General features: G+C 43.3%; 1 protein-coding gene across 2 annotated transcripts; it reads left to right on the top strand.

Annotated features, from left to right (window-relative positions):
- On the top strand, positions 1-23,416 carry RNF19B (ring finger protein 19B). 2 transcript variants are annotated; one of them, XM_007441110.3, is made up of 9 exons: positions 1-871; positions 12,167-12,372; positions 14,248-14,389; positions 14,727-14,889; positions 15,328-15,442; positions 19,932-20,072; positions 20,643-20,850; positions 21,473-21,604; positions 22,680-23,416. In XM_007441110.3, exons 1-9 carry the CDS (start codon positions 129-131, stop codon positions 23,119-23,121), a joined length of 2,292 nt encoding a protein of 763 aa, XP_007441172.2. In that variant the 5' UTR covers positions 1-128; the 3' UTR covers positions 23,122-23,416. The 2 variants fall into 2 exon arrangements, with proteins under 2 accessions (XP_007441172.2, XP_007441171.2); XM_007441109.3 differs by having other exon boundaries at positions 5-871; positions 14,245-14,389.
- Positions 23,417-26,668: the final 3,252 nt, after the last annotated feature.

The following is a 26,668-nucleotide window of genomic DNA, read 5'->3' as shown; positions in this document are numbered from 1 at the left end:
TGGGCAGCCCCGCCTCTCAGGCTGCGGCCCGTCTGCGCAGGCGCGCGGCCGCCCTGCCCCGGCTCGCCTTTTCCCTCAGAGGCGGCGCCGCTCGCAGCAGGAGAGTCGCCGCTCGCTCGCCCGGCGCGATGGGCTCGGAGAAGGACTCGGAGTCGCCGCGCCCGGCCTCCCTCCACGCCGCCGCGCCGCCGGCTAAGTGCCCGAAGGGCGGCGGCGGGGGCTCGGGGCCGGGCGGCGGGGGCAGCCGGGGCCGCCGCCGCCGCCTCCTGAGCTTCCAGAGCGTCTTCTCGGCCGCCGCCTCGGCCGCCTCGTCCTCGGCCCCGGGCGCGGGGGTCCGCCGCCGCCGCGCCAAGGCCAAGCCGGAGCCGCCGCCGCCCGGGCCGGGGGTGGAGGAGCGCGAGGCGGCGGCGGCGGCGGCGGCGGGGTCCGAGGAAGGCCTCCCGCCGCCCGCGCCGCCGCCGCCCGCCTCGCCCGCGCCCGCCTCGCCCCCCGGCCCCGCGGCGGCCGCCCCCTCTCCGGCGGAGGGCGAGGGCGAGGGGGAGGCGGCGGCGGCGGCGGCGGAGGAGGGCCCGCCGTCGGAGCTGGAGTGCCCGCTGTGCCTGGTGCGGCAGCCGGCGGGCAACGCGCCGCGCCTGCTCTCGTGCCCGCACCGCTCGTGCCGCTCGTGCCTCCGGCAGTACCTGCGCATCGAGATCACCGAGTCGCGCGTCAACATCAGCTGCCCCGAGTGCAGCGAGCGGCTCAATCCGGCCGACATCCGCCTGCTGCTGCGCGACTCGCCCCAGCTGGTGGCCAAGTACGAGGAGTTCATGCTCCGGCGCTGCCTGGCCGCCGACCCGGACTGCCGCTGGTGCCCGGCCCCGGACTGCGGGTGAGGCTGGGCCGGGCGCGGGAGGGGCGCGTGCGGAGCCGCCTGTTCTCTGGGGGGTGCCGGTTGAGGGCTTAATCCCGCGGTCTGGCGCAACAGGTGGGTCGGCTGCAGCTTCGTGGCTCGGCCCCGCGTCTGGAATCTGCGTGCGTAGCCTGTAGTCGGATTTATCCGCCGCCTCTGTCGTGCCTCGCGCAGGACATTGCGTGCTTTTCCAGAGTCCCTAGCTGAACTAATCTCTAATAAGTCTCCTTGCTGCGCTTGTGTCTGCCTTCTCTGCGTGCGAAAAAGTGGTGGCTACTCTGTATCAGTTAAGGGAAATACCTGTAGAGAAGATGCTCATGTTTCCGCATAGGAGGACAGAAGGAGCTAGTTGTATCCCAGGCGTTTTGTCCTATCTCTTTAAAGCGCTCAGCTGGGGGGGCACCGTGATTATGCTGCTAATTTTTTGGCAGTTTCCTGACTGAATTATTGTTGAGGTATGTACTGCGTACCATCAGCACTGTGTCTGGCACTGACACGTCAGTGTATACTTTCTCAGTTTTCCCCCAGTATCGGTCACTAAGAAGAGAGATTCCCTAGTCTTTTAAATATGGTCTATTTAAAATAGTTACTTAACCATTATGTTTTGAAAGGGTTCTGTTTTCTCCATCATTAGATATGTGAAATATAGTGCTTTATATAAGTGGTTTGCCCCTTTGGGTAGTGTTTTAAATGAAGAAAGGTATGTATATCAAGGAGCAGTAGATGGTGACTCTTCCTAGTTGCTGCGATCTACCTAGGTTAGCTAGATTAGGGGTTAAGTTAGCTACCTAGGTTAGCTAGATGATAGTTCCCACTAAGTAAGATAAGTCCATAAGAGATTTCATTACGGCAGCTTATTTCATCCTGGTGCCTGTCATTTAATTCCACCTGGTTGAGGTGGCTACATGGTGGTACTGAAACAGTACATAGAACTTGCATTAATAGACTCAGTAAGAAGTATGGGAGGGTGCCTTAGGGGAAGGGTCAGGTAGCTGACTGTAGCTAGTGCCAGGTGATACCGTCTAATAGTTACCCCAAAGATTTTTATGATTTGAATCTTGGACAGCAAGGTCTATCCTAGCAGAATCAATGGGTAGCCTTTTTCTTGGGATAGGTGAGAGTTGCAGTGGGTAGGATGCCAAATGGTTGTCAGGATGCCCTGCTTTGGGGAAGGGGGGAGTTTGGTGTTTTTTCCCCGCTTTGCTTTTAAAATTATGCTAAGCTTATTTTAATTTATCTACTACGGATTTGGGGCTGCCCCTCTTCAAAATGGCAGGAAATGAAGGCACTGATTTCCAGCAATTACAGTAGAAGGAAAGGATCTTAAAAAGGGTTGTGGATCACATGTGACTCTGATTCCAGATATCACCCACCCCTCATGTAAAAGTTAGTGCTTCCTTGTGTAGAACAGTTATATAATTATTTTCGATCAAGTTCTGGCCTGAATTACTTTATCAGTAAATTCAGTTTCCTGAGGATTCTGTCTGAATACCAATGGATAAAGGTATTAAAGGTATGAAATTGGTGGTTTAGAAGTGAAAGGGGACAGGGTGCTCAGTCAAAACTGAGTCTGTACAGTTAAATAAATACAGCCAGTTTGGTTTAGTGGTTAAGGCACCAGACTAGAAACATGGAGATCATGAGCTCTAGTCTCAACTTGGGCATGTGTGACAGTCCCCCCTTCTCAGCACTAGGAAGAAGGCAAGGGCAAACCACTTCTGAAAATGTTGCTGAGTAAACTGCAGGGACTTGTCCAGGCCGTCGCCAGGAGTCAAGACTGACTCAAAAGCACAAAAAAAGAAAAAATAAATAAATGTAGAGTACATAAAACTGTGTCAACAGTTCTTTACAAGGTAAAACACTTGCCAACCAGGCTATGTTTGGGGTTTTTATGACAAGTTATTTTCTAATATCAAGGAATTCTGGGTCTTTCCCAAAATTGCCCCGTATTCTCTCATATCCACAAGAGATGTGAAAGAGATGCTGACTTCCCATCAAGAACAAATGCTTTGTGAAACTGTTAGCAGACCAGAATGTGAGTCATTGTGATTTAGTCCAGTCAGATATGTGGGAAATGGCCTATGGCTTGGCAGATTGTCAAAATGAGATCAACAAGGAGTCTTTTGCTTTCGCTTCTGTTTTCTTTTAAATCAGCCTCCTTCGAGTTTCTCTGATGCAGAATTGAGAAGGTTCTGTCAGCTAGGGTTCTTCTGGCTTTTCCTGGAAACCATGCAACTTAATAGAAAGGATGATGGGAGTTACAGCGTAGCAAACTTGGAAGTTATTGCTAAATGTCTATAATTAACTCAGATTCTCTAGTTTTCTGCCAAATGTACTCATATTTTGTGAGCATCATGGTTCAGTAGCCAAAATGTACATTGCTTTGGAAAAGTTTTGATATCTAAATAATTCCAAATATTGAAGGAGTTTTTCTGCTTTATTAAATCCTGTGGAAATTCATAAACACTGTTTCCCTGATGCTCCTGAAATTGACCTAGAAATATCCCCAAACACTGTTTCCTCTATAGCAAACTTGAGAAGTTTTGCTAAATTAATACCTAATAGTGGTAATAGATTTCATGCTAGTGTAAAAAAAAAAAAGATTTTTATTCCTCATAGTTGCAGAGATGTACTCTAAAGAAGTGGCACACGTTTGTTCATCCTTTCATTCAGATGTTCATCCTGCCTTTATTTTTGGTCAGCTCAAGGTGGCGTACATACCTAATGCTCCCACCTTCTCTTTTCCCACAACAACCCTGGGAGGTGGTTTGGGCTGACAGACAGTGCCAGAACCAAAGTATACCTATACCTGTACAGTACAAAATACCTGAGGATATATACTACTTTTCATTTCTAAGTAATAGTTTTGGGATAATATGTGACAGCTAACCTAATATAGTGGCATGCCAGTTCCATGAACAATATATGCCAGTTGCTTATGGAATGGGCATGTGTGTCTGTGTGTTCTGGAGAGTACTTGTTATGTCTCCAGGGGTGTAACAGCACATTGCCAAGGTAAGTATCTGTGCCACTTGGAGCTGAAGGTCTGTTGATGTTCTTCCTGTGCTCCGGAAAGGACATCTGGTCTTCTTCCCTGCTTCTTGGATATGTTATACAAAACCTTTGTCCCCCAAGTTTCAGAAACCAGCTTCTCTCTGACTTACAGTGAAAACATGTCACGGGAAAAACAGTGTGCAGTGTACTGATGGCTTCTGCTTTCTGTCCTTGCTGTAAGCATCTTCATAAACTGGCAAGCTTAGCTACTCTGCCTAGGGAGGCAAACTGCAGACATAACACGAGAGTGTGTTTCCATGGTAATGCTGTCTTCTGCTGAACAGATAGATCTGCATACAAATCTGGAAGTACCTTTTTCTTTGTAGCCAGCTTGTCTACAGCCTAGCATCTGTTGGGTTTTCCCTCGCAGAGATATGGAGAACATTTCAGGGCCTTAAAATAACAATTGCATTATGTTGGCATAACTGAATGAGAAGAGCAGAATGTGGTGAGGCATAGATTATTCAGAAGGCTTGAAAGAACTTCAGACTTTGCGAAGGAACACAAATTCAGAAAATAACCCCCACCCCCAGTATGTGCAGGGATCCAGACTAGCCATAGGCAACACTGAGCATGTTTAGTCGATCTGGAATGGTAGCTTCTTGGAGATGAGAGAGATTAGGTGGGAAAATGGAGAGTACATATGGAATGGGTGTGGGTGTGTATCTTCTGAATTTGTGTTTCTTTGCAAAGTTTGAAACTCTTTCATGCCTTCTGATTTCTCTCTAATACGAGTAAAGGTGACTTTGGCTATGTATCAATCAGAAAAAGAGTTCACTGTTAACATACAGAATGTCACTCTTGTCTTGGTTTAAGCTAGCAAGCTGCTTGTCTTTCAGTGCTACTGAGAGCTGAATGATCTGTGCCTCATCTTATTTTTACTCTGTTCTTCTCATTCATTATTTAGCTCTTCCTAAACAAGACTGTTCTGTACTACTGTATTTTGTTCTGGATCCCAATTGTGCATTCTGTTCTAAAATCTGGAGTTCATAAAAAAAAAGAAAACCCATCCATACTGAGGATTGCAGTATGATCTGAAACTGATGTGATAGGACAGAACTGAAAGGTATAGTTTGGGCTATGTAGGTGTTTAGCTGTTGAAATCTTCTGGTAATATGGGTAGTCTGATCACAGGCAAGGTATAGGTAGTTTAAATAATTCCTTACTTATTCCTTAAAGACTAGAAAGTATGCCAGTTATGCTCTGTCAAGATACTTGCTGTCCATTGAACATTTTGAAATGCAATACTTGTGATGCAGCAGTTGTCTTTCATGTGTTAATGCTCTGAAATGACTAGGGGGAGCTTAATTCTGTAATTGGGATTCTGGTGATAAGGGTTGGGGTATCTGTGCCGCCGGATAATCAAAATGGCTGTTTGTATCTGTTAAGAAATTAATCAGGCTTGTGAAAAGGCAGCAGCCAGTCTGGATTCCCAAACAGCTGCATATGTATGTACAGGTTTTTCTTTTAAAAATTGTAATTTTTTTGGAGGAATGGGATATGTATATTAAAAAGAAATCAGAATCCTGAATTTGAGCAAGATATTTAAAAGACACACTGGCATTAAAGGTACTGTATTCATAACACAGTTTCAAGGATTTCTCTTTTGACACAAGTAGGAGAAAGCAGGCATTATGGTGAAGGGCAGGTACAGGTAGTCCCCTGGTTAAGAATGCCCAGTTTAAGGATGACCCATAGTTAAGAACAGAGCCTATTGTAGCAAAATTCAAGTTAAATACACAATGGTTCGAGTTCATTACACAATACTACTTACACAATATTATACAATGCTGTTCCAGCTTACATACAAATTTGACTTAAGGACAGACCTTGGGAACGGAACTCGTTCTTAAACTGGGGACTACCTGCAGTATTACTGGAAGCCAGTTCTGCTTATGCAATTTGGAGGACCTTTTCCAGGAAAAAAATTAAGTGTTTTTCTGAAATCTTAGTTGGAAGGTAGCAGATTCTTAACATGGAGAAGGAAACAGAAATAGTACTGAAATATTTCAGGTATTTCACCTGCAGCATTATTCTTCTGTAATTTTTAAAATCCCCTCTAATGGCTTATATAGTCTGTCAGCTCCCTAGATATCCAGAAATGAACTGGGAGTGCTCCTTGTGATCAGAAGGGGTTCCCTTTAATCACTTGTTTCTTTTTTGCCATCCTGCTTTGCTAATGCTAAGCTTCCTTGGACATTAGAAATACAGAGCTGTCCTTCATTTCTGTCTTTCTGCCCTGCATCTTGACAGGTCACCATGTGGTGCTTGGCTTTAATGATTATATTGTATTTGGGCAGGTTTCAGTTGCTTGAACTACAGGATATGAGTCATATGAACCACTGAAGTGTTTGTATTCCTTTGTTTGAGAATATAACCTAAGTTACATGAGTATTAATCAGAAGGATGAAGAAGGAGACACTTCCTTTATGTGGTCCTGGTCTTCATGCATGGGTACAGTTATACATGTGTTAGGCAGTCTTTCAAATAACCCAGGCATAAAGTATTTTAATCTTTAATCAGCACCTTGATTTAGGTCCAGAAATGCACTAATAACCAGTGGAGCTTTACTATGTCTGTGTAATATATTTCTAGAACTGAGCAAGTGACTGTACTGTGCATGGGTTTGGATTTCCGGTTAGATTTCCAAACCTTAAACTAATAAAAGATGATCTTAGCCAATTTTTCTGTGACTTGCAATCCCCACACATTTAAAGGGTGTCAGTTAAGGGAAGATTAATACTTTCTAGAAGACTGATTATGTGCCATCAAGTCGATGTCAGTTCTTAGGTAGATTCTCTCCAGTAGGATCTGTCCTCAACCTGGTCCTTTGGGTCTTCCAATGATGCACCCATTGCCACAATAATTGAATCCATCCACCTTGTTGCTGGTTGTCCTCTTCTCTTTCCTTCCACTTTCCTAGCATTAGAAACTTCTCCAGAGAGCTAGGTCTTTGCATATGTGTCCAAGATAGGATAATTTGAGCCTGGTCATTTGTGCCTTGAATGAGAACTCTAGGTTGATTTGTTTGAAGATCCATTTGCTTGTTTTCTTGGCTTTCTGTCGTATTCTCAGAAGTTTCTCCAACACCAAAGTTCAGAAGTGTCAGTGCTTTTTCCTGGCACTCCATGTTTTCTCTCTTGGAGTTGGGAGGGATACAGTGGTTCTTCTTTCAACTGTGCCTAAGTAGAATTCATGTTGCCTACTGCTATCAGAATATAGTGCGTGTTCACTGTTGAAGGGCAGATTGAAGAAGTAGCAATGTTCAATCAGGATACATTCCTTGCTTCTTAAAATGGCTGTGTTTCCTTCCCCCAAGGATAGATAGCTTTTCTACCTCAATTGTGTTAAAAAATAAATTGGTTTCATCGTTTTAGTGCAGCTTGTTGGGAATAAAGCTCACAGTACTGTAGTCTCATGGTAGCTTCTAAAACTAATCAGTTTATCATGGCATTGGCTTTTATAGATTCCTCAGTTGGAAAAGGAATACATGGACAAATGTATCCCATGCATATACAATGGTGCCTCGGGTCACGAACACTTCTGTTCTCGACCAATTCGGGTCACGAACAGCTCCGGTTGCAAAATTTTGCCTCCGTTCGCGAACGCTGGATCGGGTCACGAACAGGATCTGGGGCCATTTTCCGTCCCGTGACACGGTCCGCGGCCATTTTTCCGCCCCTGACACGTGGTCCCTGGCCATTTTCCGCCCCTGTCATGTGGTCATAGGGAGGGGGACTCTCCCTCCAAGCAATAGCCGCCTCCCTGTCCTCCACGCCAGAACGGATTAACGGTAATTACATCGAACCTTATGGGAAAATTTGCTTCGGGTCGCGACCAATTTGGGTTGCAACCAGAGTCGCAGAACGAATTAAGTTCGTGAACTGAGGTTCCACTGTATATTGTAAGAGAAATTATAAACAATAAAGTCAAGGCGACAAAATACATGAAGTATATTTTGATGTTTATGTGCTAAATTGATATTTCAGAAAAAACAGTATGTGTGTTTGATGGATGCAGTAAGGTTGTTATTTGGTTGAATTAAAGGCAAAATTAGCTGTGATATGTAAAAGAGAATGGGTATGTTAATGGGAATGGGAAGGTATCAAGAGAGCACAGCTAACAAAAGGAAAGCTTGACATTTCATTGCGTTATGTACATCTAGACTATATATGGAGAGAGATCACAACTTAGAGCAATATACAGTATGTATATGGCATTCCCTCAATAAATTAAATTTTAAAAGCTCACCAGAATAGCTCTGTTTTTAATTTACTTCTGAATAGACAATAACATTGGGGCTAATCTAGTTTCTTAGAGAAGGCCATTACTGTCCCATATTATAGAAACCATTACTGAGAAAAATCTCTTCCTGGCCTCAGCTTCCCTACCTTCATGTAGGGAACATGTAGTAACATAGAACTACAAATAATTTTGCCCAAGATGTTCTTATTGATTCTAGTTGAATTAGAAGGTACCTTGATGCCAAGCCATATAGAACTTTATAGGTTAAAACAGTACCTTGATGCCAAGCCATATAGAACTTTATAGGTTAAAACAGTACTTTAAATTGAATGAAATGTGTTGACAACTAGCACAGGGCCCATAGCATAAGTGTAATATGCTTATGGTGTTTAGTGCCAATTAACATATGAATGCTGCTCTTTGTACCAATTGCAGTTTCTTTAAAGTCAGCCCCATGTAGGGTGCATTGCAGTAGTCTGGTGGCGAAAATGTGAATTATTGTTGCAAGGTCCTATTATTCCAGGTAGGGCTACAACTGGTGTACTAACTGAAGCTGGGCAAAGGCCCTCCTGGCCATAGCTTCCACCTGCCCATCCAGCAGTAGCTGTGTGTTCAGGAAGACACATGTCCAGGAAGTGCTGTTCCTGGACATGTCTCAGGAACAGCACTTCCCCTTCAATGAGAGACCACATTGGAGCTGACAGAGAACCTTGTTGAATATATAGTAGCTTCATCTTGCTTGGGTTCTGCTACAGTCTCTTCTTCCCATCCAGGCCGGAACAGCCTCCAGGCCCCAGGATAAGATAGCATCTCCCTTACAGCTTAGGATGGTACAGTTGAGTGTCCTCATGATATCTCACCTTGAACGAGTGGCTGACCTCTCCAAGGGTTAAAAGTTACTGGGGAGAGAACTGTGACACTCACTCCATAAGAGGCCATTAGAGAACAGGAGTCATAACACAGGCTTTTTCAAAGCTTCACAAAATATTCATTCCTGCATTGAGGTATAGATCACCTCCCAGACACAGCAGACAATGCCACCTCCCATCCTCTGGAAGAACAAGGAGGGATATGGGTCTAACCTGCAAGTGTCAGGGGACATACAAGTGTCCACTTCATTGAAATCCACAAGCTAAAACAAGTCCCAGTTAACACAGCCGGACATCACTCCAGTCTCTACCCAGCCTATGCAAAAACTAGCCTAACAAATCTGAGCAACTTTCTTGGCAAAATGTTGTGAAAAATGATCACAGTTGCTGAGTGGGAGATCTACTGGCATTTCCCTATTCCAAAAGGAATTTGCCATTCTAAACAAGGCCACTGATGCAATAAGGAAGAAAAAGTATGCTTTGCCTCCCTTATTGAATGTGAGCTTGTAACCGTGCTTGATCAAATTCACTTCTAGTCGTCTTCTGCTGGTGCTCCAGGCATTGCTTCTACTGCTTCAACCCCTGGTCCATCTCCATGGACCACAGGGATTAGTGAAAGAGGCCCCTCAGGAACACTGGGTTGAGAATTGCTCTTGTCAACAGTTAACCTGACAATCAGTGGAACTGCCAACCAGATCATCAGAAAAATCCCCAAGTACCCACCAGAATCCATCAAGATGCATATTTCGGAGCCATATGAATGGACCAGTTTGCCCCATGAAGGTCATGGGTGGCAGCCAATCTCATTCAAACCAGGAGGTGATCTGACCATGGCAAAGGGCTAGATGTTTTGCCCTCCACATTCAAATCTCTAAACAGCTGCTCTCAAGTGAACACAAGGTCTAATGTACATGCTTCAATATGTTGGGGCTGAGATCATCTTAGCTCCCAAGCCAGTTCAGACCCAACATCTTAGATGTGGTAGTTGAAGTCAGTGAACATCAAAAGGCAAGGCAACTCTAATGCTAGCTTCTAAATCAGGTCCAGAAGCTCAAAGGGATTGTGCTGGACAGCATAGTGGCCAGTACACTAGCAGGATCCTTAGCTTATCCCTGCAGTTCAGTTTAACAAACAGGCTATCATGCCTAGTCACTTCAAGAATAGGAATCCTGGTCATGGGTAAAACATCTGTTTAGATCAATGCCGCCACCCCCCCACCCCCCCCGGACTGAAGTGATGAAGGACTTGAAACCCAGGTCAGATCTTTGAGAGGTCTGCATCACCATCCTTCCCAAACCAGAACTCAGTGGTACATGCCAGATCTGCCTGTTCATCTTTCTATCAGATTGTGGATGAGCACACTCTTATTAACGAAGGGTCTTGTATTTACCTATTACCAAGTATTTACTTAGTGACATTAAGTATTTACTTAAAGCCAGGGTTACTAGTATTAGACGTCATGTTCAGGTGAACACTGCTCTTAATTTCTTAGCTTCAAAATCAGATTGACCATTGACAAAGCCACCTGTGTAGTGGCCTCTTTTATCTTACTTGCTTTCTCCAGGGAGTATGGTTGTGTGCCCCCCCCCGACCCCCAGCAGGCCTTGGCATTTAAAAAGGCTTTGAATGCCTACATTTCTTAATGGTATTTTATTTGTGTCATTCTACAGCTTCATTCATGTTGCTATTCTGATGTTTTATTGCTCTGGGAATATTTTAATATACTATTGGCTTTTTGTATTTAAAATCATATATTTCTGTATTTAAAATATGTTATCAAACAGATCTGTTATTTGCATATTTTTATTTTGTTCATTGCTGTAGGTGAACATAATATAGAAAAGTAGCTTAAGTAGGTAACAAATGTCAAATAAGATATTTTATCAGAGAGGTTTTTCACAATTTAGGAAATTGCAAGGGAGGATTTTTAAAAATGTTACCAGCTGATAGAAAGAAAAATTGAGGCTTAAGTCATTAATCTATTCTGTACTGGGATACTTTTTGATTTGTTGCTGAAAAGACGCTCAGCACAACTCTTAGAACTTACCAGCTGGCAAAATCAGCCACAGATCCTGCATGCAGGCAAAGGGTCCTAAATCAGTTAGGTGAGCAGTGATGTCACATTGAGAATTTTAAGGTGTAAAGTAGGGCTCCAGCTACTCCCTTCCTAAAGTAAAACAAGATCAGGTTATATAGGTTCATAAAGGTTAAATCCTTTGTTCAAATCCTTTGAATGTGCAAAGCCGCCCAAGAAGCATCTCTTTTCATCTCTTTTCACATTGTTAAAGGAGCCACCTTGTCTTCCAGGCATGCAGAACTGCTTAGAAGCCTGTTCCCAGCTGTTTCTTTCCCCACCCACAAGGAGGTGCATGGCAGGAGTTCAAAAGGAGGTGATTCTTCCTGTGCATTCCTACAGGTCCCAGAGCACCTCTTTCAAAAGATTTGCATACCCCTGATAAAGTTGTACATTTGAACTTGCAGTTCCACTGATAAGACTCAGAACCAAGGCTTTTTCTGTAAGCTGGGAGAGAAGGAGAGAAGGTTAGCAGAATTGTATTCATTGTGTTCACATTGTGCACATTCTTAGGTGTTTGTATGGGGATTGCTATCCTGGTAGAGACTGAGTTGTTTATTTTTCTCACACTTAATTTCCCACAGGTGCTCCACCCAAACAATTTCTATGTTTCATTCAGAAACAGTCTTCCTTTGTTGTGGGAGAGTGTCTTAAGTTCTGGGTCATCTTCCGTTGGGCTACATAATATCTCCAAAGTCCAAGTCAAAACCGGCAAAGGAGTGGGAAACTAACTGGATGGTAACAGACAACCCCATCCCTAGCTATGATTCAGTCAGGGCCAATATTAATTATAACTGAGTTGAAACTGTGGATATGTAAAGCATTAAGGAAATGAGCTATACTTTTGCTTAAATATAGATCACTATCTAAATCTTCGGAAGAACTAGGCTAGAGTATCTTATAGTTGAATTGAGAAATGGGCTGTGTGGTATATTTTGTCCTGTATTATCAGTGTGACTTCTCAAGAAGATTCTGCTCCCTCTCTATGCCTTTGCCTAGTCAACTGACCTATGTTCTTCTTACTTCTGTCAGTTACGCTGTTATTGCCTATGGATGTGCCAGCTGCCCTAAACTGACATGTGAGAGAGAAGGCTGCCAGACTGAGTTTTGCTATCACTGCAAGCAGATATGGCATCCAAACCAAACTTGCGACATGGCCCGCCAGCAGAGAGCACAAACTCTGCGGGTACGGACAAAGCACACCTCAGGCCTCAGTTATGGACAAGAGTCTGGTCCAGGTATGTATTCGTGAGCTCCTTGGTCATTGCTACTATGGCTATATCTGAAGATCTTCAGATGTGGCTATATCTGAAGATATAGAGGTTTCCTGACATCTTGATGTAGTCAGACATCTCCAGCAACCCTGGCGTGTATGATATACATGCAGTGTATAAATTTCCAGGCAAGACTTTAGTCTGCTAGCAATTCCTGAGCTTTTATTTCCATACTCGGCTTCCTGGCTGGCAATTACCTGTCAGGGACCAAGTCAGATTTCTGAAGGTGATTCCCATGTATAATAACAGTGAAAAAAACAACTTTGTGAAAAAAAGTTGCTATGCTTAACATGTGTAATTTTTCTTGATTAATAGCATCAAACATGCTGTCTTGAATTCCATGGAAGAAAATCAGTATTTATTACATTTGAATAAATATTGAATTGAAATCCCCTTTCTTTTTACTTCTTAGTTTGTTATTATGCTAAAGTGTCTCTATCTACTTGGAAGGCATCTTACCAGTGCTTTTGAGGGGCAGATGGAATTAATCTAGACAGTAAAGATGTTCTAAAATTCCAAATCCTTTAGTGATTACTAAATCACTAGTTTCTACCTGTTCCATTAGGTTGGGCAGGAGGGGCCTGCTTTGGGTCCCATCTATCAGGCATTGTCAGCTAGGTCTTCCTAGGACCTAGGAAGTGGGCCTTTTCTGTAGCTCTGCCTGCCCTCTGGAAAACTGTACCACCCAAGGTTTGGCCCGTCCCAACTCTGCTCACCTTTTGGAAAGCTTTGAAGACCCTATTTTCACAGGCATGGGGGCCAGGAGAATAATCAAGCCCATGCTATTAGTGAGTGGTGTGTTTGGGAGACACTTTGTGTTAGTCAGCTGGGAATGGTTACATTTTTTAATGTACAGTACATTACATTTATATTGTATTTTAATTTTTGTTAACCACCCAGGGTCATATTGGTGAGATGGGTGACCATGTATATCAATGTAAATAAATAGCGGGAATATAATTGTATGGGTGAATGGAGATTTCCCCCATGATATATGTACTTCTCTATAATATATTCAATTCACTGGATAGAGCTACAAAGGGGGAAAATCCACAACAACTTAGTTATTTCAGCCTAATCTTGATCTGAATCTTTAACAAGATGGGAATTTCCAATAAGACTTAATATTTTAAACATGTATGTCAAGTTCAACTTTATGTTTTCATGGTGCTTAAAACATAGAAGCTGACTTATACCAGCCTAAATTTGTCCCTGTAGCCAAATGCTATCTTTTCCAAGTAGCAACTTTTATTTATTTATTTTATTTTATTTATTTATCAAATTTGTCACCGCCTATCTCGTTAAATGACTCTGGGCAGTTTACAAAACAATTAAAATCAATTAAAATTACAATAATAAATAAAAAATAAAAAGATCCAAAATAATTGGTGATCACTCAGGGAGCGTCATCAAGGCGCTAGCCACCCCCAGGATTGGGTAGAGCTTTTCTTATAGTTCTTGCACAGAGATCTGTGTTCCCTGCTGCCTGATCTTTTTTAATGAGCACATGTGGGTTGCTGCTGAGCCACTGTCTTTTGCAATCTTGTCAAATATATCAGAACCATCATGGGGGAATTATTTGTCAGGCAGAGGATATTCGTATAATGACTGAGGCTGTGATCCTCAGTATAGTCAGCCTCAGTGTTTTGGGCTTTCATATGATTTAACCTTGACTTTTCTGTTTGGAAAGGGATGGGCTGGAAGAGTAAAGTTACATTGGTTCATCTTTCTTCTTCCTTCTTATAACGAAACAGCTGATTAATTTTCAGTTCTTTACTGGAATCTTCTTAAAATGCACAGTTAAGAAGTTTATTGGTTTTCTTTTCACTTTCACAGCAGATGACATCAAGCCATGTCCGCGCTGCAGTGCCTATATCATCAAAATGAATGATGGCAGCTGTAATCATATGACTTGTGCTGTATGTGGCTGTGAGTTCTGTTGGCTGTGCATGAAGGAAATTTCTGATTTGCATTACCTCAGGTAATTTGGAGAGCAAAATGCTCTCATGTTGCTTGTCTTGTTAGGTAATATTTGCTTATGCCTTTTTGTGTCCCCAAACCTGCAGCAGTGAAATCACACTGTTTGTATTATTCTGTGGGTACAGCAGAATAATCACAATGGTTGCCTTCCTTCATTCAGAAATTAAAGCCTGGGAGACAACATTGCTGGGACAGGAGTAATTCTTACTGAGGAGCCATTTGGTTCCTGTGAACACTCTTTCAGCCCTTTAGGAAAACAGATTGGCTAGAACATTGTAGCATATCTGTGATTCTGAATACCTGAATTCTCTAAGGGCCAACTATGAAATCTCTTGCAGTCCTTCCGGTTGCACCTTTTGGGGCAAAAAGCCATGGAGCCGTAAAAAGAAGATTCTTTGGCAACTTGGAACGTTGATTGGTGCCCCTGTGGGTATTTCTCTTATCGCTGGCATTGCTATTCCAGCCATGGTCATTGGAATCCCTGTTTATGTTGGGAGAAAGGTAAGCATGAGGAGAGTTGCAAGGTAGCATGCTATAAGTCTTACAAGTTGTATCTAATTAAAAGGAACATTGTGGTCAGCTCTTGCCTTAAAGATAGAGAATGCTTAATGTTCAAGAAAAATGTGACGTGTAAACTCAAAATGAATTATTTTCACATCTGTGGCAAGAATTAGCTATTTGTTAATTCCATATACATTTAATTAATGATTAAAAAGGAACATCACTGCAAGTTTTTGTGGTACGTTGTTGTTTATCTTTGCTGCACTGAGCTGCTTTGGATATAGTGACATTTTGGCCTCTTCTGAGCACTTGAGCCTTGTCTTTTTCTGGAGATAATGCACATACCTTCAGTTCTTCAGAACTGTATAAGTAGCATCTCCAAACTGATAATCTTTTCCTGGATTAATTCTTATTTATTCTTGATTCTTCACGTGCCAGATTCACAGCAGATATGAGGGAAAGAAGACCTCCAAGCACAAGAGGAATTTGGCTATCACGGGTGGGGTAACCTTGTCTGTGATTGCATCTCCTGTCATTGCTGCTGTCAGTGTTGGTAAGTAGATAGATTTCTCAAGTGTGTGCTAGTGTGCTTGGGCTATTACTTTACTCTGACAGTGGTTTTCAGAGTGACTGTTACCCCTGAGCGAGCACAGAAATTCTGGAACTGAATTACCAAGAAGCCTATTTAAAATTCAGATGCAGTTCTGCAGAGCAGCTGCAGGACTTCATTCAGCTTGAAGGTGGTATTCATGTTCTTCAGGTAGAAGAATTACCCTACTTATGTGTGCATTCCTAGTCAGAATGTCTGACTCTTTAAGGGGCCATCCCTGAGAATTTCATTAACCAAGTCAGAGAAGCATACCTGTTGTGTTTTCCTCATCTCTTGATAATTAGTTAGGTAACCTTCATTCAGCATAATTGACAGAATTTATAATGGAATTACAGAGGTTGGTTGGGAATATGTTTAAAGTGCTACAAAAATAGTTTTGTGCTAGATGACTGAGTTTGCTACTATATTTGCTGGAGGAAAGAAACCAGTATGGGCTCCAGAGTTCCCCTATTGTCAGTTATTTTGGTAAATCACATCCCTTGTCTTGGAGATGACTCACCATCTCTTTGATATGATTTTAGTAGGAAGCTGGTCCTGGATTCAACTGGGACCCCCTTGGCCTCTTCCCCCAGCTGCACTTGTCTCGTGATTCTGCCCACCCCTTTCCTGACATCCTTCTTTGAATCTGCTGAGAATGTTTCTTGCCTCTAATGCTGCTTTTTGTGCCTGCCTTTTGGGGCTAGGTATCGGAAGTGAGTTACTGCTCTGGTTTGCTGTTCCTGAGCACGTTCAGTGTCTAGAACAGGCAGGCAACCTCTTAGCAGCTGGGGCAACACTATATTTGGGAGAGTGGTTGAGAGCCACAGTGGGCAAAGCAGTTGTAAATTAATGGTAGGGGCTGTGTATTAAGCCTAAAAAGAAACCTATATTATTTAAAAGAACTGCCAAGAAATGGGCAAGTGTGTGTCTGCTTCTCAATAGCTTTGCCTGATGCTGTACAGTAATTTCTTGAGCAACAAAAAGGTTTTGGGAGTGCATGTGCTTCATGGCCTGGGGTTGGCCGTTCCTTATCTTGATAAACCTAAAGAGCAGCCTTGAGAAATGTGACAGTGAAGGCTCCATGGAGGCATTTTGGAAGGTTCATCCTTTGTATCAGCCTTCCACTCAAAACTCATTATTGATTTTCTTTAGCTGGTTGTTCCACATAAGCAAGCTGCATCTTTGCCATTTATATTATTGTCCCAATACATCAAAGGGTAAAGAACAAACAAGTCTGGCTACTTTGGCCTACCTTCCCTACACCTTGAAATACTTTAGGAATAGTAACTGTATAGCTTTTGCAACTCTGACTCTTTTACTAGTACTTCTCTTGTGGGGTCTGATTCTCAATTATATATCAATTTCTATGACAGTTTCATCTTTTTTCCTATGTGTTCCCTTGATTCCAGTAGTATTTCCTTCAGCATCTCTCCCTTATGAAGAATGCTGCTGTTCTGAGAGGAGAGCCCTCAAAAAAAGTATTAAAATAGATGAAACCTTTCTTGGTTCTATCATTGGGGGACGCTGACTCAATGTTTACTTCTTCAAAACGCTTACTGGGTTTTCCTGTGGAAAGCTCAAGATGCTAAAATGCAGCAGAAGTTCAGAATCTAAAATATTCAACATGCTGCATTTGGTTGTGATACCATGCTTTTCTACAAAATCTCCTTTCCTACAGCTGAAAATGATTATAAATAATAATTAAAGAAGGATATGATTGAATTCACATTTTTAAAATGTATTAAAGCAACACTCTGGTATTATTGGATTTTCATATTTCATTATTGTCTTGATTTAATAAATTGTCTTCTGCATGCCAAAGGTAGTTTAGAAAGAGGCAATTTATAACTATTTTGTATTATCGTAAGCTGTGGATTAAAGTTATATTTTAGATTCCAGCTTCTCTTTCAATTTGATAGCATGGTAATACTTTATGCGAACAAGGAGGAGGATGGTATTGGATCAGCCTCACTGGTTTCAATGTATGCTGATTAAAAGAACTATTTGTAGGAACTGGAAGGGGTGGTAGTTTTTGAACCCAGTTCATTAAATCTAAATACATAAAAACAAAATAAAAAATATTGTGTGGCTGTTACCAAAAGTGAAAGTCTAGTTGCTAGAACAAGATATTAGAAGCCTGAAGTTGGTACCAGCAATAAGCAGTTAACAGTAAGCAGCAGAGTCGTTGCTGCTTGGAAGGCAAGTAATTGGTAAAGCCTTTTTGCCATGAAACTCCCACCTGGCAGGTCTGCCCAGCCTGTGAGAACAAACCAACAGCTGGTGCTATTTCCATAGCTGGGAGTTAGAGGCTTCTCCATGACAACGGTCAGTGGCAAATTCTGCTTATCTTAAAATTGCAACTGGATTTTTTGCTGGTAGTGATTTCATTAAAAATTAATACAATTTATGAAGATGTATTTGCGCTGCATATGGGTGATTTTTGAAGATTCCAGTTTTTTGAAAACAATATAAGAGATGTAAATAACTATATCATACAAAACCTACTGCACTATTACTCAATGTTGCATAGAGTGCAGAAAACAAGAAGCCAAAGAAATTAAACGAGTGAGATAAGAAAAGAAAATGAGACATAATTAAAACTAGTTTGCCCCAACACCATATACTATGCCTTTATTTCTTTGCGAACAACCCTTGTTTCCATCATGTCACTTTATACGTTGCCTTTTGAACTCACTCTTCTTTTTTCAATATCTTTTTCTCATCCTGTTTGTGCAGCAATTGTTCTCTTATGTACATTTTTCTCATCCACAACCTCTTTCCTTTATTCTGCCAAGCATAAATGACATTAACTAGACATGATTATTCTTGGATCTAAAATTTAGTGTTACTGGTATCATTTTTTTTCAGAGGTTTTAATGATTAATCAAACAACATCTATTAGCAGAAAAAAATGTCAAGAAATAGAAAAATGCAAAATTGTTCAACAGTCAAGTGAGCTGGATTAAGGGAGGCAGACGGGACCAATGCACACATCTTGTGTGACTGAGCTAATGGTGGTGTGGCGCATTCCTGCTCCTGCCTGCTGGCTCCTTCCTGACTGCATGCCTAGCACATAGCTGTCATTTGTGGGTTGAGCGGTTAGCCTGCTGTCCAAATGGAGGAGGCATCCTGCTTTGGCCTCAGCTAACCAGAAGGCTGCCATAAATAAACCTGTTGTGATAGTTTCTTTGGGAGTAGAGAGAAAATTTGGAGGTCTTATGCCGCAGAATGGATCCTTTTGTACACTTAATCTTTGTCACAATTTTGATCCAGTGCTTATTACATTATATGTCCTGCATTTATTTTTAGGCTTTCATTTTTTGCTCATTGGAGTCATGCTTCTTAGTAAGCGAGGTTGCGCAGAAATACTGTATTGAGTGAGTCCTTGGTGCTCTTAGACACATGAAGCATTGCTTTTTAGGCTCTGAAGTCTGTTGGAAATCATTCCTTTCAAATGCTCTGGACAGCCAAGATCTGTGATCCCACTTAGAATACTTTTTTGTTGCTGCTGTTCAAGACTAGCCTATCATAAACAAGGTTTTAATTTAAGATTGTTTCCAGCATTCTCCCTAGCCAAGATTTAAAAAAGAAATAAATTATCATACCCCTTTTATCATTATCACCTGAATGATGATTGGGTGTGTTTTCTAAACTTAATATAAACTGAGACTTTACCTTCTGTCCGCAAAGAACCAGTGATTTTTTCAAGGGCAATAACATCTGTCATGATTCTTACTACCAAGGCAATCCAGCCTCCATATATTCTTGTTTCACTTTTCTCCTGTCATTCATTCTTTCGCCATTTGGTCAGTCTTTGCACATAATTACTGAGGGATCTCCTGTTTGAGGGTCTCTTGTTTCTATTGGTCTTTATCCACCTTGTTCTATTCATAGTTATAAAGCATCTTGCCTTTGTCCTGGTGCTGTATCTTCTAAGGCTTTGGTGACGTAAAAAGCCTCATGTTCAAGTATCTTAATTACCAATCAGCCAGTTGTAGTACCATGCTTAGACGGGAGAGGAAAACCCCCAAAAGGAACAGGTGATTGACGCATAGTAGCCATCAGTGCAGTTACTCCACCCCACCCTTTCCCACCACTGGTATCCATAGTCTAGTTATGGACACATCCCTACTGGCAAGAAAGATCAGGGACATTAAGCCTTTAGGACAGTCTGTAGATGCTTCGTGTAGGAAAGCAGAGATGGCCACATGTAGGAATGATATTTACCAACAGTTACCTTCTCTCCCATGCATATAAGATGCACCACCAGGGGCTAAGATAGGGCTATGCATTTGTAACTTTACAGATTGGATTGCCCCCTACAGTCCCACTGGTCTTGGTTCAGAGATTAAATACCTTCTATGAGCAATTGGTAGCAATTGTTGAGACGCACTACTTTGATTTGAAAAGCGCTTTTTTTCACGTAGGGTTGATATGCATCCTTTGTTCCCAGGTATTGGTGTCCCTATCATGTTGGCCTACGTGTACGGAGTAGTCCCAATTTCTTTGTGCCGAGGAGGAGGTTGTGGTGTCAGCACAGCCAATGGAAAAGGGGTTAAAATTGAGTTTGATGAAGATGATGGGCCAATTACAGGTAAAGAAGTATCCCATTGTGGTCATAATCTTGGGGGGGGGGCAGGTGGGAACAAGCAGGGCAGTGCTTGAGTGTCTCTGTGGGCAACTTTGGATGGGTGAGGTCATTCTTACGCAGTGAATTTGTAAAGACAAGTAGAGACTGTTGCAGGTAAAGCATATTGCATATTTCTTTATCACTCCCACACAAAAATATTTCTAAATTACCCAATTATAGCTACTTTAGTACTAATTTATTTATTATATTAGTACTTATATAATTTTATAAGCGATTTATATAGCTGCCCATCTCACTTTTACATGACTCTAGGTGGCTTACAGTAAAACAAATAAAAACACAAAGTACATAATATAAAACAAAAATAAAAGCACATAGCCAGGCACAATCTAGTCCATCTTCCATACAACCAGGGGATGGGCTCTAACCCAATCCCAGGGCCCCAGGCTCAAGCACAAAGCCAGTATTTTACTTCTTGGTGCATAGTTCTGACTGATTCATCTTTTACTGCAAGAATGCCTCCCTCTGATTACCTTGAGTTTTGTGCTCATTCACCTCCTCCTTCTTGTTTAGTGGCAGATGCTTGGAGGGCCCTCAAGAATCCCAGCATTGGAGAGAGCAGTATTGAAGGGCTGACGAGTGTTTTGAGCACCAGTGGGAGCCCCACTGATGGGCTCAGCGTCATGCAGGGCAACTACAGTGAGACAGCCAGCTTTGCTGCGCTCTCAGGAGGCACCCTGAGCGGTGGAGTCCTTTTAGGGGGGAAAGGAAAATACAGCAGGTAAATATTCATGCTCGCTGAAGACTGAGTGTGCACATGTGTTTTGCGGTATCATGGAATCTGGGACCACATATAAGTGGAAAACATAGTTTGATTCTGTTGTAGAACACCCAACTTAGCTGTGCTGTGATAATATGGCCTCTCTTCTGGTTCTCTGGTGACTTGTGTAAATAATAATGAATTGGTTGCCTTTCTGAGGATTAGAAGGCTTTTGCAGTTTAGCATTATATTAGCTCAGTGGCAGGGGAGCTTGTCTCCTGAACCATATGCTTATGACCCAGTTTTTTCCTCTGCTCCCAAGTGAAACACAGATCCCCCTCCTGCAAACAACCAGCAACCGAGAAATTGCCTGTGGGATGTTCAGGAATGTGTGCTGAAGAGTGGGCGTCACAAGCACAACTATGGTGGTGCTACTTAGAACAAAAGAATCAGAGCCAAAGTTCAGCCAAATGAATGACGTGAACAGATGCTGCTTAAAACTGAGCCATGTGATGCTTAATTCTTGTGGCTGTCTTCACTCATCGTTTTGATGTAATCTGGAGCATGTTCTAGCTCAGCTAGGTGGGCTTTGGGGAAACATCAACATGATATGCCCTGATGCTAGTTCCTTTCTCCTGCTCAGGCTTGAAGTGCAGGCTGATGTGCAGAAGGAGATCTTCCCAAAAGATTCGGTCAGCCTGGGAGCCATCAGTGACAATGCAAGCACACGGGCTATGGCAGGCTCCATCATCAGCTCTTACAACCCCCAGGACAGGTGAGCCAAGCCAGCTAACAGTGCTGGGAGGTCAACATTAGTGTTCTTCAGAGAAAGCTTTTATACGGCTTAGTCTTGCCAAAAAAGCGTCCCTGTTTTTGCTGTGTTTGGGTAGAAAACAAGCGCGGATTCTGTAGAACAGCTCGATCAGAAGCTGTGCATGTGGACGGCTCCAATTGTTCATGCTGCACGTGGGCTGCTTGCAGACCGTGCAAGTAGAACTGTGATGAAAAATTAATTGGAAGTTGATGCGGATCAGCAAGAATGCACACAAACATTTATTTTGAGTCTAGGTTTATTAACAACTTTTCTGATATCCATGCAGGATCTGTGCATGTTATATTTTTTGCCTCAGTAGCATTAATTAAAATTGGGGAAGCTCCCTAGAACTCTGTGTGATAGTTCACACACTGGTATATATTTCATTATTCTGTCCTTTGTGTAAAATCCTATGACAAATAGCTTAATTTGTATAGCCTTTCAACTATAAGACTTCCCGCAGTAGGAAGGGCTATGCATAGAAGGGAAGCCAATTCTCCATGTGGTTGGTTCTCCCTGACTGTGTGGTGGCCATGCTTGAAAATGTGGAACGTGCAGAGCAGCCAGTAACCCCAGCCTGGTAAGAAAAATGCTGGAAGGGGTTTGGTTTGCCGTCTCAGCTGGCATTTGTGGATAGCAGATAAAAGGAAGTCTTGGTAATTCTTATATCTGCTCAGGGCATCACTGAAGACCCTGCTTTATTCCTAATTCCCCTTACGTGGAAAATGTGCAGGTTGGCCATCACGTGTTTGTTTCCCAAACAGAAGAGGAGGAACAATTGTACTCTATTTGAAAGTTACAGCGCCAGGTTAAAGGGGAATCCACCACGCTGCTATATTACTTTCCATACACTGGGAGGCTTTAATATGAGGGGGGCGGTCAGTTGCGGTGCTCCCATAACTCATCTCAGGAAGGCTACACTCAGTCCCCGCCCACTTCCTGTTTGTCCTCAGATTAACATCTCTGTACAAGTTATCTTACAATTTGTTAACAATGTTTGTAATCGGGAACTTCACACGGTACCCTTTTCCCACAGAGAATGTAATAACATGGAAATCCAGGTGGACATAGAGACCAAGCCCAGCCATTACCAGCTGGTTAGCGGAAGCAGTACTGAGGATTCTCTCCATGTTCCGACCCAAATGGCAGAAAATGAGGAGGAAGAGGAAGAGGAGCAGATATGCAACCACCAAAGCTGTGAGCAGAAGGACTGTGTAGCCAGCAAAACCTGGGACATCACTCTAGCACAGCCTGAAAGCATCCGTAGTGACCTGGAGAGCTCAGACAGCCAATCCGACGACGTGCCCGACCTCACCTTGGATGAATGCGATTCCCCCTACCCCCAGACTGCTGCCTGCCTCCATACCCCCAGTGCCAGAGGTGCTGAAAGCCCAAGTGCCCGTATTGGCCACTGTGCCCAAGCAGAAGGACACCGGCCAGAGGAGAGAACGCTGGAGTGCCTTGAGGCCCGAGGATGAAGCCCCCCCTTCCCTCCCTCCCTCCCCGCCCTCGCTGAGGCCACCCTGGGGCAGTACGTCCTTGTGGCTTTCGCTCCTCCTTCCCTGGGTGACTGCCCTAATCTGGACTCTGGGGAAACGGCTTTTCTTACATGAGGATAAAACCTTGGTTTTCTTTTTTTATTTATTGATTTAAGCGCTTGGTGATGCTCAGTGAGTTGTGTAAGAGTGTACATAAATGTGCGCGTGTATATCGTATGTTTGCCAAACACACACCTAAAGAATGCCTTTAATAAATATTCCTGTTCCATTCTCATTGGATCCCGTTTGCCCAGTGAATTTGTCTGGATGTTCTATTATGTCCTTCTGTGTTCCTGAAGCTTGAGCCGGCGCATACATAGCGCTCTTTCACCGGCCCTGCTGCTTAGGAGTCTAGGTGTGGCAGGCAGACTCCTCTGCAGGACTCCGAGTCAAAGCATGTATATTTGCTGCCCCCTACAGGATGTTGGTCCCCATGGCTGAATTCCTCCTTTGGACAGAGAAATAGGATCCTGACATTGGAGCAGGTGGGCTGGGGTTCTTCCGATGGTTTGGAGGAGAGTTTAGAGGGCATCGGATTGCCTATTCCTGCTGCCTGGGATTCACTGTGTTCAGATTTGGGGGCTGGAATTGCCTAACAGGTTAAACCCCAAACCCGAAAGAACAGCTGCTGTATTCCCAAACAAGTGAGCCCTTCCTAGGACACCTTAGATGCCCTACAAAGGGAAGGCATGTTTCATGCAACATTCTAAGACAATGGGTGGGTTTCCGTAAGCTAAACTGCAAATATCTTAATCCCATTTGACCCGAGTCTAGTAAATTGTATGAATTAAGCCATGAAGTAATAAGGATATTTAAAATGCATGTGTTTTTGGTTTTCAGCTGCAGAAAGGAAGAATATTTCTGAATGTTACATGAAATGCAAGAGGGGAAAGGATTTATATTGTGGAACTGTCCTATAGCGAGTGCATGTTCCACTTCATTTTTAATACTACTTGCTGCATCCAAACAGTGTAGGAATATGGAACAGGAATACGTCGTTTGCATTTTAACCCCGGGCACTGTTAAACAGCACAAAATAAATGTTTGTACAAAGAGCAAACAATGAAGAGGTAATATAGCGTAACCCTCTAGGAAGCTCTGATACCTCATCCTCTTCCCCCTTTTCTTTGTCCTGGTATAAACGGTGCCGTTCTGTTCATCTGCACTCCTTGGTGCAGATCTGCTATTAAACGCTGCAGAGGAGGGCTATTTAGACCAAGCATACTTCTTGGATGTTGTGAAGTACAATTTCAGATGTTCAGGAAAACCATGTGGTACAGTCCTTTCAGTTTGTCATTGCGTATATTGCATGTTTGAATGTTGAAAATGTCCTGCCTATAAAAAAGAAGAAACCTGAATCTTCGTCCATTGTATGCTAGCATCCTGCGTGCAGGGAGTTTTTGATGGCTATTTCAAAATGTAACACCTGTTGCATTCCAAAGTGGTACCCAGTCATTGACTCGAGGCTGCGGCATCGGACCCCTGCTCAGTGTGGGAGTCAAAGCTGGCTCGACTCCTCCAGGGAAGGGGAGCGGGCTGCCTCTCTTGAGTGTCGTTCCCCCTGCCACTTTTCCTCCTTTCCACCAGAATCTGCTTCTTCTAACTTGAGTTCATTATTCTGTGGCTGCATTCTGGAGTGACAGAGAACAGATCCCTTTGGAGGCCCTCTTTCATTAGCTTCTGCTGCCACCACATCACAGCTGCAACTGCTCCAAGTTCTTGAGCTCCAAGAGGAGCATTCGATCACCCTCAGCTTTACAGTCCCTTGAAATCGAGCCCTCCAATGTTCTCAGTTGTCCCAATGATTAATATCCTGTGCCTTCCTCCTCGCTCTGAAGGAGAGTTTTCAGGGAGACAAGTCATGGATTTCCTGGAAGGAACATGCTGGGGAGAGAATGTATTTATCAAATTTATACACTGCCCATCTCACTGTATAAATGACTCTAGGTGGTTTACAAGTAAAAAACTAAAAAATCTTTACAAAAATATACAAAGCTGAAAGCTAAAAAAGTTAAAGCTGAAAACTAAAAAGATTAAAAAGGTGGAGAGAGCATCCTCAAGTTACCAACTACCCCCAGTGCTGCAAGCCTCCGTTGGGTCCCCACGGAAATTTATTTTATTTTATTTTATTTATTTATTTAATAGACTTGTCCCCGCCCATCTCCCCGCAACGGGGGACCCTTTGGCAGAGCCAGGCCTTAATGCCCTTTCGGAAGGCCAGCAGAGTGGGGGCCAACCTCACCTCAGGGGCAAGATGTTCCAGAGGGCAGGAGCCATGGCAGAAAAGGCTCTCCTCCTGGACCCCGCCAGTCAAAACTGTCTAGGTAACTGGATACATAACATACCCTTCCTAGCGGACCAGGCTTGCCTCCCGAGTGATGCTGGGTTAATTACATTTCTCCCCCATACCTCTTTGATTGCATAGCTCTGCCCTTGGTGCTCGGAGTCTTGCTTGGGAAGCTGACACCAGCAGCCCTCCTGGGCTCGGGCAGCACAATGTCAGGCCATGCAGCTGGGAGGCTCTGGCTGCCACATCTGGGGGTTCCTGGCAGAGATGGTGAAGGCATGCCTCTGTCTCCTTGAATAGGTCAGCTACTGGTTGACCTGGCCTGGGCTTGAAGCTAATCAGTGGTTTCTGGACAAGACACCACCAGGAAATTGCAGCACGGTAAACTAGGCTGGGAAATTAAAAAAAAAAATCTGGAAGACGACAATGGCAAACCACTTACATACTGTTGACATGAAAATTACACGGGCATGTCCCTGAAGGTCAAGGAAGATTTTACTTTTAAAATAAAAGCACCTATCAATTCTTTATCTGTGCTTTTTATATTATAAAATAACAAGTTTTATAGACAGAGATCAACCAGATAAAACCTGTTACATAACTTATAGTACATAAAGCACTATAAAAAAGGCCTATACAATGGCACAGCAAACATAAAACTCAGGAACAGCAATAAAGTAGGAATAGTTACAGCAAAATGTTTTTTTAAAAAAGCAAAAGATAGATGTTCTGAAATGATCTTAACTGGCCGTTTAGGGCCCAAAGTGGGCCTCCCTCCACAGACAAGATGCCAGGGGCCGTGGCCTTCTCTCTTGTGGCTTCCTGCCTGCCTGCGGGGACACCTGGAGAAGGACACCTGGCAAACAGCTGAGGCTCTTGATGGAAAAGGCTCCCTTTTCCCCACCTCCATTTCTCTGGACTCCTCCAGCCTTTGGCTCCTTCCTTGAGTTTAGGTGGCAGCACCCAGCCAAGCTTGGCTAACTTCTGAAAGCTACGCAAGGTGAGACCTTGAAAGATCTTGGATGGGGCACCACCGGGAAACTCCAGGACCCTGAGCCAGATTCTAGAAAGCCATTTCATGGGCCCAAAAGCTGCAATGGAGAGTCAGCTCAAAGGAAACTGAACTTTTTCACGCTTCATACCTAACCGTGATTTGTAATCTATACCGGCTGGGTTCACGCACCATATTTAGCCAAAAGC

The sequence above is a fragment of the Python bivittatus genome, unplaced genomic scaffold, assembly GCF_059951505.1.
Source record: "Python bivittatus isolate LINGU-HERP-01145 unplaced genomic scaffold, Pbiv_v1 ctg000040_np1212, whole genome shotgun sequence".
In the NCBI taxonomy this organism is placed as follows: domain Eukaryota; kingdom Metazoa; phylum Chordata; class Lepidosauria; order Squamata; family Pythonidae; genus Python; species Python bivittatus.
The sequence above is the reverse complement of the archived record's forward strand: the minus strand, read 5'-3'. Positions and strand labels throughout refer to the sequence as shown.

What these genes read in the sequence shown, in the direction of transcription:
- RNF19B (XM_007441109.3), top strand. Translation starts at nt 129, where the DNA reads ATGGGCTCGGAGAAGGACTCGGAGTCGCCGCGCCCGGCCTCCCTCCAC. An exon ending in TCTGATTTGCATTACCTCAG is followed by an intron (nt 14,390 to 14,726) that starts GTAATTTGGAGA and finishes AATCTCTTGCAG; the next exon opens with TCCTTCCGGTTGCACCTTTT. An exon ending in CATTGCTGCTGTCAGTGTTG is followed by an intron (nt 15,443 to 19,931) that starts GTAAGTAGATAG and finishes CTTTGTTCCCAG; the next exon opens with GTATTGGTGTCCCTATCATG.